General features: G+C 38.4%; 1 protein-coding gene across 2 annotated transcripts; it reads right to left on the bottom strand.

The window, feature by feature from the left end:
- Window positions 1–3,107: 3,107 nt before the first annotated feature.
- Window positions 3,108–12,640, bottom strand: LOC131954545 (uncharacterized). 2 transcript variants are annotated; one of them, XM_059318311.1, is made up of 7 exons: window positions 12,468–12,640; window positions 11,722–11,966; window positions 10,987–11,189; window positions 9,849–10,038; window positions 7,707–7,912; window positions 4,074–4,278; window positions 3,108–3,565 (listed from the first exon to the last, which is right to left on the bottom strand). In XM_059318311.1, exons 2-7 carry the CDS (start codon window positions 11,771–11,773, stop codon window positions 3,381–3,383), a joined length of 1,041 nt encoding a protein of 346 aa, XP_059174294.1. In that variant the 5' UTR covers window positions 11,774–11,966; window positions 12,468–12,640; the 3' UTR covers window positions 3,108–3,380. The 2 variants fall into 2 exon arrangements, with proteins under 2 accessions (XP_059174294.1, XP_059174293.1); XM_059318310.1 differs by having other exon boundaries at window positions 12,487–12,640.
- Between the last annotated feature and the right edge of the window lie 2,062 nt (window positions 12,641–14,702).

Raw genomic sequence — 14,702 nt, 5'->3', positions numbered from 1 at the left:
ATAAAGTCAGCAAAGCTATTTTATTAAGTTGCGATAATTTATACAAAAAATATGCTCAATGACAGGGAAACAACATATTTTACTTGCTTTTGTTTCTTCTTCTTCTTCGTTCTTAATTATTAGTGTTGAAGGGGATCGAGATTTATCTGCCAGTGGGTTTGAACTCGAGACTTTGTTCGAATTTATCAACCATGAGCTTTTTGCCGACTCGACCACGCCTCCAGAACAATTAAGCGGTACGTGTCAACTGGTTATGCGCCATTGAGGCCATTGACTCCGATTTTCAGCCTGCTTTTTTTTTTCTACAAGGCAGCAGTTGTTTAATTTTGGAGTTGTCTCTCCTAGAAGAGTGGCTGTCCCCAGCTATCGAGCCTCATCTGCCCGAGGGTTCGAACTCGAGACTTTTCGGTTTAGCAACCATGAGCTTTACCGACTCGACCACGGCGACCCCTATTACTTGCTTTAAGAAGTCAAAATAACATTGTTCCCAAAAATAGGCAGAAGTAATAAGCTAAATTCGTGTGCAATACTGCAAAACTGATTAAACTCGACCGTGAATAAAAGTATAATAACAAAGTTTACTATAACAATCTTTTATACATGCACTAAACAGAAGATAATACAAATATTATTTTTTAAATATGTAATAATTTACCACTATTTTAATAAATATAAAGAAAATTGTAGGTCGCTATATTATATATTGAATACCATTCCCTAAAATAATGAGCAACACGCACTTTTCATTGTAGCTAAGCCTTTATAACTAGAGAAACATTATTAGCGTAATGACCCACGTCTGATGTGTACCTGACCCATCTCGGCTGTGTACCTGACCCACCTGTGTACCTGACCCACCTCCACTGTGTACCTGACCCACCTGTGTACCTGACCCACCTGTGTACCTGACCCACCTCCACTGTGTATCTGACCCACCTTTGTACCTGACCCATCTCGGCTGTGTACCTGACCCACCTGTGTACCTGACCCATCTCGGCTGTGTACCTGACCCACCTGTGTACCTGACCCATCTCGGCTGTGTACCTGACCCACCTGTGTACCTGACCCACCTCAACTGTGTACCTGACCTACCTCCACTGTGTACCCGACCCACCTCCACTGTGTACCTGACCCACCTCCACTGTGTACCTGACCCACCTCGGCTGTGTACCTGACCCACTTTTGTACCTGACCCACCTCTACTGTGTACTTGACCCACCTGTGTACCTGACCCACCTCGGCTGTGTACCTGACCCACTTTTGTACCTGACCCACCTCTACTGTGTACTTGACCCACCTGTGTACCTGAACCACAACGGCTGTGTACTCGACGAAGAGATATGAAACTGGAAGCCGCTTCAAAAATAATTGAAAAAAGATGGCCTTGGATGTGCCATCTACTAAGGGTGACGTCAGATGAAATCACAGCTACGGCGCTGAGTTTGAGACCGCAGGGTAGAAGGAGACAGGGAAGGCCTAGGGTGGCGTGGGGGCTCACTCAGAAAAAAATCTAAGTGTTTGTGGAATGGCAAAGACACCTGTCAGAGACCGGCACGCAGGGGGGGGGGACTTTCTGCCGTCCCCGCGTGAGCTGGCACCAAAATGTGACCATAGTTGTGTATGGCGTGTCTCAATGTCGCGCTGTGGTCGGGTGGAAGAGCACACGACTGCTTACCAGAAAGTCCGAGGTTCGGATCCCGGGCTCTAGTCTATAGGAGGATCCCGAGTCCACCCAGCTCTGTGGGTACCTGACTCACTGAGTCCACCCAGCTCTGATGGGTACCTGACTCACTGAGTCCACCCAGCTCTGATGGGTACCTGACTCACTGAGTCCACCCAGCTCTGATGGGTACCTGACTCACTGAGTCCACCCAGCTCTTTGGGTACCTGACGCACTGAGTCCACCCAGCTCTGATGGGTACCTGACGCACTGAGTCCACCCAGCTCTGATGGGTACCTGACTCATTGTCCACCCAGTTCTGGTGGGTACCTGACTCATTGTCCACCCAGTTCTGGTGGGTACCTGACTGAGTCCACCCAGCTCTGTGGGTACCTGACTCATTGAGTCCACCCAGCTCTGATGGGTACCTGACTCACTGAGTCCACCCAGCTCTGATGGGTACCTGACTCACTGAGTCCACCCAGCTCTGTGGGTACCTGACTCACTGAGTCCACCCAGCTCTGATGGGTACCTGACTCACTGAGTCCACCCAGCTCTGATGGGTACCTGACTCACTGAGTCCACCCAGCTCTGTGGGTACCTGACTCACTGAGTCCACCCAGCTCTGATGGGTACCTGACTCACTGAGTCCACCCAGCTCTGATGGGTACCTGACTCACTGAGTCCACCCAGCTCTGATGGGTACCTGACTCACTGAGTCCACCCAGTTCTGGTGGGTACCTGACTCACTGAGTCCACCCAGCTCTGATGGGTACCTTACTCACTGAGTCCACTTAGCTCTGATGGGTACCTGACTCACTGAGTCCACCCAGTTCTGGTGGGTACCTGACTCACTGAGTCCACCCAGCTCTGATGGGTACCTGACTCACTGAGTCCACCCAGCTCTGATGGGTACCTGACTCACTGAGTCCACCCAGCTCTGATGGGTACCTGACTCACTGAGTCCACCCAGCTCTGATGGGTACCTGACTCACTGAGTCCACCCAGCTCTGATGGGTAGCTGACTCATTGAGTCCACCCAGTTCTGGTGGGTACCTGACTCATTGAGTCCACCCAGTTCTGGTGGGTACCTGACTCATTGAGTCCACCCAGTTCTGGTGGGTACCTGACTCACTGAGTCCACCCAGCTCTGATGGGTACCTGACTCACTGAGTCCACCCAGCTCTGTTGGGTACCTGACAAACGTTGGGGAAACGAATGTTGCTGAGCATAGTGCTGACCACATTATTCCGACGTCGGTGTAACAGATTAACTCTACTTCATCTTCCCCATTTGTCTTGGGTACGAAAGAAAGAAAGGTACTGATAATGTCAATCTAATTGTTTTATCTTTAACAACTTTCATTACTTTGTTAAACAAAGACACAAATGGTTTTTTTTTTAAATTAGTAAATACTTTACTCAAAAACAAATTGAAATCAGGGTGAATATTTTTATTTAGTATTGGCAACAAATTACAAGGCAGGGTTAATCATGTTCAATTCTGTCACTGGCATTACGAGTTCATTTACTCTACAATCTACCTAACAATGTGTCTGATGTTCGAAGTGGTTTTAATAAAACAAGCCTCAATGTCTGAGAAAATGTTAACTGAATTCAAGATTTTTTACTTTATTTTAAATAAATTGTCCAGTAAATCAAATTAGTTTTTCTTCATCAACATCTAAAGCCTTTTTATTACATGAAATGTACTCAAATAGTTACTTGATTTGATAGTTAATTAACACGAGTGACGTCACGCATACCAGCGCCAATCTCGAGGCGGCGCCTAGAAATACAGAGGATGCATCGTTCCTTGAAAGTTGTCTGACCGCTACGAAATCTCCTTTTTCCGGTGCATGGAATGGTTCGAATCGGACATGTGATGCGGAATCGTCTTCTATCTCTGGCAAGAAGTTCAGTAAAGCTACAGCTTAACATAATGTAACATAGTCTCACTGTAGACGCTAGCTCTAGTATGTTGTCGAGTATTACATTTAATCTTAAGACAAATTTAAAGCTAATGATGTTCATAAAATTAATAATAAGTAATTCTCACTGTCACTATTTAAGTTAGTCAAAACATAATGATAATCCAAACTCATGTCCCATCTAACTTTTTACTCATGTCCCATCTCACTTTTTACTCATCTCTCATCTCACTTTTTACTCATGTCTCATCTCACTATTTACTCATGTCTCATCTCACTATTTTCTCATGTCTCATCTCACTATTTTCTCATGTCTCATCTCACTATTTACTCATGTCCCATCTCACTATTTACTCATGTCTCATCTCACTATTTACTCATGTCCCATCTCACTATTTTCTCATGTCTCATCTCACTTTTCACTCATGTCTCATCTCACTTTCAAGGCCTGTCCCAAGTAAACTACCTACATTCAAGCCTCACCTTTAATTGTTACTGTGACCTCAGAAATCACCGCTTCGGGCCGGCCGCCACTGATTGTATAAACAACTTTACACTGAAAACAGCCGCCATCTCGCTGGGAGCCACCATGAACCCTCAACAAAAGCTCTGGCCCGTGGAGTTTGGGCAAGTTTTCAGCGTTTTCGTTTTTCTCTAGTACCCAGTTTTTTGGTAGCTCGGGCAGTGTCTAAGTAAAACATAAAGGAGTAAATTATCTACATCTACATCTACATTTTCATCAACATCTATTTCTAAGTGTACTTGTACGTGTACGTGTACATCTACATACACGTCACCTTCCACGTATATACATATATATATATATATATATATATATATATATATATATATATATATATATATATATATATATATATATATATATACTATATGTAATTTAATTTTTACTACATATGTTGATAAAGTAAAATTAATAATCAATTATGTGAGTAGTATTTTCTTGTATGTTAAAAAAAAAGTTTGTTTTAGATAACAAAGTTTCTATCTAACCCAATTCTCCCAATACAAATTGACCCTATACATACCCTATACTACCACCATATATGTAGACTACCACCTTATATGTAGACTACCACCATATATGTAGACTACCACCGTATATGTAGACTACCACCATATATGTAGACTACCACCATATATGTAGACTACCACCGTATATGTAGACTATCACCGTATATGTAGACTACCACCATATATGTAGACTACCACATTATATGTAGACTACCACCATATATGTAGACTACCACCATATATGTAGACTACCACCATATATGTAGACTACCACCATATATTTAGACTACCACCGTATATGTAGACTACCACCATATATGTAGACTACCACCATATATGTAGACTACCACCATATATGTAGACTACCACCGTATATGTAGACTACCACCGTATATGTAGACTACCACCGTATATGTAGACTACCACCGTATATGTAGACTATCACCATATATGTAGACTACCACCATATATGTAGACTACCACCATATATGTAGACTACCACCACATATGTAGACTACCACCATATATGTAGACTACCACCGTATATGTAGACTACCACCGTATATGTAGACTACCACCGTATATGTAGACTACCACCGTATATGTAGACTACCACCGTATATGTAGACTACCACCGTATATGTAGACTATCACCATATATGTAGACTACCACCTTATATGTAGACTACCACCATATATGTAGACTACCACCGTATATGTAGACTACCACCATATATGTAGACTACCACGACATATGTAGACTACCACCATATATGTAGACTACAACCGTATATGTAGACTACCACCGTATATGTAGACTATCACCATATATGTAGACTAACACCATATATGTAGACTACCACCTTATATGTAGACTACCACCGTATATGTAGACTACCACAATATATGTAGACAACCACCATATATGTAGACTACCACCATATATGTAGACAACCACCATATATGTAGACTACCACCGTATATGTAGACTACCACCGTATAATTATGTAGACTATCACCAAATATGTAGACTACCACCATATATGTAGACTACCACCTTATATGTAGACTACCACCATATATGTAGACTACCACCGTATATGTAGACTACCACCATATATGTAGACTACCACCGTATATGTAGACTACCACCGTATAATTATGTAGACTATCACCAAATATGTAGACTACCACCATATATGTAGACTACCACCATATATGTAGACTACCACCATATATGTAGACTACCACCGTATATGTAGACTACCACCATATATGTAGACTACCACCACATATGTAGACTACCACCATATATGTAGACTACCACCGTATATGTAGACTACCACCGTATATGTAGACTATCACCATATATGTAGACTACCACCGTATATGTAGACTACTACCGTATATGTAGACTACCACCATATATGTAGACTACCACCGTATATGTAGACTACCACAATATATGTAGACAACCACCATATATGTAGACTACCACCATATATGTAGACAACCACCATATATGTAGACTACCACCGTATATGTAGACTACCACCGTATAATTATGTAGACTATCACCAAATATGTAGACTACCACCATATATGTAGACTACCACCTTATATGTAGACTACCACCATATATGTAGACTACCACCGTATATGTAGACTACCACCATATATGTAGACTACCACCGTATATGTAGACTACCACCGTATAATTATGTAGACTATCACCAAATATGTAGACTACCACCATATATGTAGACTACCACCTTATATGTAGACTACCACCATATATGTAGACTACCACCGTATATGTAGACTACCACCATATATGTAGACTACCACCACATATGTAGACTACCACCACATATGTAGACTACCACCATATATGTAGACTACCACCGTATATGTAGACTACCACCGTATATGTAGACTACCACCATATATGTAGACTACCACCGTATATGTAGACTACTACCGTATATGTAGACTACCACCATATATGTAGACTACCACCTTATATGTAGACTACCACCGTATATGTAGACTACCACCGTATATGTAAACTACCACCGTATATGTAGACTATCACCATATATGTAGACTACCACCATATATGTAGACTACCACCTTATATGTAGACTACCACCATATATGTAGACTACCACCGTATATGTAGACTACCACCATATATGTAGACTACCACCACATATGTAGACTACCACCATACATGTAGACTACAACCGTATATGTAGACTACCACCGTATATGTAGACTATCACCATATATGTAGACTACCACCATATATGTAGACTACCACCTTATATGTAGACTACCACCGTATATGTAGACTACCACCATATATGTAGACAACCACCATATATCTAGACTACCACCGTATATGTAGACTACCACCATATATGTAGACAACGACCATATATGTAGAAAACCACCATATATGTAGACTACCACCATATATGTAGACAACCACCATATATGTAGACTACCACCGTATATGTAGACTACCACCATATATGTAGACTACCACCGTATATGTAGACTACCACCGTATATGTAGACTACCACCATATATGTAGACTACCATCGTATATGTAGACTATCACCGTATATGTAGACTACCACCATATATGTAGACTACCATCGTATATGTAGACTACCACCTTTTATGTAGACTACCACCTTATATGTAGACTACCACCATATATGTAGACTACCACCTTATATGTAGACTATGTGTAGACTGCCACCATATACGTAGACTACTACCATATATGTAGACTACCACCATATATGTAGACTTCCACCATATATGTAGACAACCACCATATATGTAGACTACCACCATATATGTAGACTACCACCATATATGTAGACTACCACCATATATGTAGACTACCATCGTTTTTCCCAGAATGCGCAATCTCATGTATGACTTATAAATTCCTCTACCCCCTTCCCCTCCCCTATCCCTTGCATAACATATCTACGACGTCTACATTTGAAAAGCTGAAAATGCAGTGATCAGTTTGAGTAAGTAATAGAAACCCGGAAATGACGTACTTTATTCTCCGTGCTGCGATTCTTCGCCAAGTCAAGCTGACCAATCAGGGAATAGCTGTGGCCACACTTCTGGGCGTGGTACATCTGGAGCTGGTTCAGGGAGTACTCCCTGTGGGCTATGTTCACCCGGCTGACGTCACAGTGCGCCATGAAGGTCGACCCCTTGACCACGATAGAGTGGAGAACGATAGGTCGAGGTGACCTTGCTGGAATATGGCGGGCACCACGTGATAATTAACATGCCTTAGATTGGGTGCGCTCAGGGTTAACTCAATACAGGCAGGTATTAGTGCTAGCAATTAAAAAAAAACTCTTCGACAGAGTAATCTTCAGACAGTACCGAGAGGCCCCATGGTCGTAGAGTAGTGAATGCGACTGTAAACCAGCAGGTTTGGAGTTTGTAACCTGAACTCGAGCTAGTTGAAAGACCACGAGTCCACCCAACTGTGACAGGTACATGTCTTATAACAGGGGAAGTAGAGGCGACTTGGCATAGTGAAGAAGGCACTATTTCTTCATATTACAGGGTCACAGAAACAGATGAACTCTACTTCATCTGCTCCGTGGACAGTCCGGCTCGAATGGGTAATTGTTTACTAAACCTGTTCATCCAAGTGAGCTTTTGCATCTACAACATACAGTATATAACAGAGTAAACTTTAAACCTACAATATATCAGAAAGTAAACTATAAACCTACAGCATGTCACAAAGTAAACTTTAAACCTACAGTATGTAACAAAGTAAACTATAAACCTACAGTATGTCACAAAGTAAGCTATAAACCTACAGTATCTAACAAAGTAAACTATAAACCTACAGTATGTAACAAAGTAAACTATAAAGTATTAAACCTACAGTATGTCACAAAGTAAACTATAAACCTACAGTATCTAACAAAGTAAACCATAAACCTACAGTATGTAACAAAGTAAACTATAAACCTAGTGTGTTTAACACAGTAAACTATAAACCTACAGTATGTAACAAAGTAAACTATAAACCTAGTGTTTAACAAAGTAAACTATAAACCTACAGTATGTAACAAAGTAAACTATAAACCTAGTGTGTTTAACAAAGTAAACTATAAACCTACAGTATGTAACAAAGTAAACTATAAACATATAGTTTAAAAAAAAAAGTAAACTATAAACCTACAGTATGTAATAAAGTAAACTATAAACCTACAGTATGTAACAAAGTAAACTATAAACCTACAGTATGTAATAAAGTAAACTATAAACCTACAGTATGTAACAAAGTAAACTATAAACCTACAGTATGTAACAAAGTAAACTATAAACCTACAGTATGTAATAAAGTAAACTATAAACCTACAGTATGTAACAAAGTAAACTATAAACCTACAGTATGTAATAAAGTAAACTATAAACCTACAGTATGTAACAAAGTAAACTATAAACCTACAGTATGTAACAAAGTAAACTATAAACCTACAGTATGTAACAAAGTAAACTATAAACCTACAGTATGTAACAAAGTAAACTATAAACCTACAGTATGTAATAAAGTAAACTATAAACCTACAGTATGTAACAAAGTAAACTATAAACCTACAGCATGTAATAAAGTAAACTATAAACCTACAGTATGTAACAAAGTAAACTATAAACCTACAGTATGTAACAAAGTAAACTATAAACCTACAGTATGTAACAAAGTAAACTATAAACCTACAGCATGTAATAAAGTAAACTATAAGCCTACAATATGTAACAAAGTAAACTATAAACCTACAGCATGTAATAAAGTAAACTATAAGCCTACAATATGTCACAAAGTAAACTATAAACCTACAGCATGTAATAAAGTAAACTATAAACCTACAGTCTTTAAAAGTGAACTATAAACCTACAATATGTAACAAAAGTAAACTATAAACCTACAGTATGTCACAAAGTAAACTATAAACCTACAGTATGTCACAAAGTAAACTATAAACCTACAGTATGTCACAAAGTAAACTATAAACCTACAGTATGTCACAAAGTAAACTATAAACCTACAGTCTTTAAAAGTGAACTCTAAACCTACAGTACGTCACAAAGTGAACAATCGCTATGTCCCTGATTGGCCAACGGACATCAAGAGCCGGAAATGACGTCACGTTCGACTGACTTACGTATGACGATCAAGCTGTTGGACTCCTTGAGGTTGTCGATGTTTTGCCTCCCCTGCCTGAAGTAGACGACACATGTGTAGTTGCCGGCGTCGGACTGTTCTACTTCCTGCTTGACGGCCTGTAGCACCACGCTGCCCAGACTACCGGGGGAGAATATGGTCCAGTGCACAATCTCGCTTCTGGCCAGGTGCTGGTCGAGAAAGGTCAAGGTCGAGTCAATGGTTGGATGAATGCTTGGGTCAATGGTGTACAGTGTAGTGTGGGCAGGCAGCAAATAAGGACGGGCGGGTGAGGAAAGGGAAACAGAGGTAGGGGAACTTTCAAGATCAAAACTCATTTATAACCAAAAAATCGAAAACAATGTAAGGCGCAAGGGAATCAATACAAGATCCTAACAATAAAAGCCGGTATAATCGGAAATCTGTTCTTTAATGTGTGAAGTTATTGAAAACTTAAACACTGTGCTAAACTTCTGAATGGCTAGAGGGAATTCTCTACCGCCCCCCCCCCCCCCCCCCCTTTCCCAGTGTACAACTCTCAACCTTTACCAATTCAAAAATGTATCTTCTACCTTAGCCATTATCTATTCCATGACGACGTGGCCAGAGTTTCTTCCAGGCATCTCTTCGGGGAAAAAAAATTCTACCGAACGAAATGAAATTTACATAATTTATATAGAAAATATATACTTTTAACAGTGTCCGCCCCTCCCCCGAAGAAAGTCTACCGCCCCCCCCCCCCGCGAAAATTTCAAGTGCCCCCCCCCCCCCCCGGAGAAAAAAGTCTGGAAGAAACACTGGACGTGGCCTAAGCCGTAGAACGCTTGGCTGCTAGCCCGAAAGTCTGGAATCCGGGTCCAAGTCAGTAGAAAGTCACCGAGTCCACCCAGCACTAATCGGTACCTAACTTATGTAAGGGAAAGTAAAAATGGCTGTGCAAAATGCTGATCACAGCTTCTCTTTAAATGGCGAGGTTAAAAAAAAATATGGACGCAACTCCATGCCCAATGGAACGATTGGTTTAAAGAATATTCTTTACTTTTGTTTTTATTCAATGAACGCAAATTCTAAGCAGTATTGTGAATTCATAAAATAAAATCAATTTTAAATTATTGATTTCAATACATAAAATGACTTACGATAATGAGATTTCGAGCTTCGGATTCGAGCGGAACAATGCTTGCTATGTACGAGGGCTTCCCCTCCCCGTTCCGCATGAGAGTGACCTGCACTATTTGGTCTTTCATGCCGTTGAGGCCCACTTTAGAGGGGGTGCAGGTGGTGGTGATGGGCGTGCCCTCTTTGGCGATTGAGGGACTCAAGATGGTCGAACCTAGTGCGCCTGTGTTCAATTCAACAGTTCAAAGGTAATAACGGCTTACGTGTATGTAAGACTGTAGGGGTAATGACGGCTTACATGTATGTAAGACTGTAGGGGTAATGACGGCTTACATGTATGTAAGACTGTAGGGGTAATGACGGCTACATGTATGTAAGACAATTTATAGATGTAATGACGGCTTACATGTATGTAACCCTGTAGAGGTAATGACGGCTTATATATATGTAAGACAATGTATAGAGGTAAATACGGCTTACATGTATGTAAAAAAGCCCAAAAATGTACATGCCAAATTATGATAGGGGCTAGGATTCTAGCTTCAAGTATTGAAGAAAATAAACATTTTAACACTCACTCATTCAACGATACGTTCATGAAAAATTTACTTATTTGTCTACAACTAAACTTAAATCACAAACAAAACCTTACTCTTACAAAATCCTAAAACACTTGACGTTAATTGATGCTTTTCCTAATAATCTAACCTGTATTTGTATAGCACATAAACCAAATACACGTCATTGAGTCTTACCTGAAACGATAAACAACAGTCCTAAAAAGTGTTTTTGTTTTCGGGTTGTCATGAAATTATCGATTGCTGAAACCGTTCACGGGCAATATAAGAATGACAGTAAAGTCTATTTTCACTGGATTCGGCACAATTCAAAACTAGCGTTGTCAAAAATTACAAAGACCAATTTGTCCGAATGTTGCGTACTATGCCTCTCTCTTACTAGCATCTCTAAATCTGCTGTTGAACAAAACTTCAAACAAACACTAAATGTGGAGAGGAAGAAGAAAACTTTTCAATAAACACATGCACGCTGATGGTTACTTCAAATGGGCAACTTGAAGTTTAAAAATTTGCTTCACTTTATGGAAAATCATCCAGAAACAAATATCCTTAATTATATCTAGATTCATTTGTAATGCAGTAATTAGTTAGATCTTAATTAGAAATATATTATTGCTGTATTTTGCGTAAACAAAGAGTGTTCTCTATTCTTATATAACATTGCTTAATATATTCTTATATAACATTGCTGAGTACATCCCCTGCCCAAATATAACACATTATAAATGATCCCTTTCTTTCTCCCTCTCTCTCTCTCTCTCTCTCACACACACACACACGCAGCACACACACAGACATACACACACATTTCCTAACTTAATGTTAATCACAGTGAACATGATTCCATAGACTACTTCTCTATTTATCAATAAAAAAATAAATAAAGTTAAACTCATTTTATATTTATTTAAACTCAGGCAAACCCATTTACTGTTAGCTCACAAATTCAACAGAGACAAGAACTGTGACCAGTTAGACAAAATTATTTGACATGACTAGGAGTAACTCTGTTGAAAAACCATTTAAAATCTAGATTTGTATTTCTAAAACAGCTGTCTTGCCGTTGTAGATGTATACACATTTTTTTTCCGTTCAATAGTGCGCTTCAAAATTTTCAAAACATCCTACATCTTTTAGTGCGCATTGACTATGCAAAATACAAAACGAATATAATAAACACAAGTCAGTAATAATTTTACTAAAGCATTTTTCCGCGCATTAAAAAAAACAATAATAAACTAATATTGTTATAATAACGATCTTTTTTTGCATTTTTTACTAAAATGATGAAAATCTATTGACTTTCTTTAAATATATAATAATTCAATATGAATTTTAATAACAATAAACAAAAGCATAACATTTTCATCGGGTCTTAACCTGTTTGTCAAATTTCAAAGCAATTAGCAAAAGTATCGCTTCGCCAAAAAATCGGATTACGCTAGAAAGTTACACCTACGAAAAAGACAAGAATTAGCGCGTCAGACAAGGGAGTAAAGTTACATGTAAACAGAAGCGTAGCGAGGGGGTGGGGCGGGGGGGGGGGGGGGACATATGTCCCCGGGCGCCGACCTTAGGGGGGCGCCAAATTGAAAGTTTAAGGGGGGGTGCAAATGAAAAGTTCGAGGGGGGGTGCAAATCGAAAGTTTGAGGGGAGGGGTGCAAATGAAAAAAGTTTGTCCCCGGGCGCCGGGAGGGGTCGCTACGCCTCTGCATGTAAACTTTCGAAAATAATTCATTTCAATTAAAAATGCTGCACCGTTTTTAAAGCTACAAAAATACTGCACCATTTTTAAATCTACAAAAATACTGCACCATTATTAAAGCTACAATAATACTGCACCATTTTTAAAGCTACAAAAATACTGCACCATTTTTAAAGCTACAAAAATACTGCACCATTTTTAAAGCTACAAAAAATACTGCACCGTTTTTAAAGCTACAAAAAATACTGCACCGTTTTTAAAGCTACAAAAAATACTGCACCATTTTTAAAGCTACAAAAATACTGCACCATTTTAAAGCTACAAAAATACTGCACCATTTTTAAATCTACAAAAATACTGCACCATTTTTAAAGCTACAAAAATACTGCACCATTTTTAAATCTACAAAAATACTGCACCATTTTTAAAGCTACAAAAATACTGCACCATTTTTAAAGCTACAAAAATACTGCACCATTTTTAAAGCTACAAAAATACTGCACCATTTTAAAGCTACAAAAATACTGCACCATTTTTAAATCTACAAAAATACTGCACCATTTTTAAAGCTACAAAAATACTGCACCATTTTTAAAGCTACAAAAATACTGCACCATTTTTAAAGCTACAAAAATACTGCACTATTTTTAAAGCTACAAAAACGCTGCACCATTTTTAAAGCTAAAAAAATCTGCACCATTTTTAAAGGTACAAAAATACTGCACCATTTTTAAAGCTACAAAAATACTGCACCATTTTAAAGCTACAAACATGTATTTTCGAAATGTAAGCCTGTAAGGTGATACTCCTACCTGGGAAAAGCCAAATAAGGATTATATATATATATATATATATATATATATATATATATATATATATATATATATATATATATATATATATATATATATGGGAAAAGCCAAATAAGGATTATATATATATATGTATGTTGTCAGTATACGGCGAATTTCTTGGAATTATTTTAACCGACAGATTAGCTTCAGATGCATCTGAAAATGTTTAGACGCGGAAAAAACAAAAGGTACACTTTCGTTAATTTAGTAATCCACTTACCAATGTGATGTTACCTTACCGGCACCTCTTCCCGCCTCTCGCTGTTATTATCAATCATCCATATATATATATATATATATATATATATATATATATATATATATATATATATATATATATATATATATATATATATATATATATATATATATATATATATATATATATATATATATATATATATATATATATATATATATATATATATATATATATATATATATATATATATGGTAAATCTTTATCGCTGCAAGATATTTATTTCAACTAATTCAATACTGTTCGAGCAAAAAGATACGATAATTAGTAATGCTAAAATACAGTAATTTAAAAAAAAATTACTGGCTTTTATGACAAGATTTTATTGAACGATACACA

Source organism: Physella acuta, unplaced genomic scaffold, assembly GCF_028476545.2.
Source record: "Physella acuta isolate Inbredline_101_S28 unplaced genomic scaffold, ASM2847654v3 ptg001010l, whole genome shotgun sequence".
NCBI lineage: Eukaryota > Metazoa > Mollusca > Gastropoda > Physidae > Physella > Physella acuta.
Note: the sequence above shows the minus strand (reverse complement) of the source record. Positions and strands in the feature narration are given on the sequence as shown.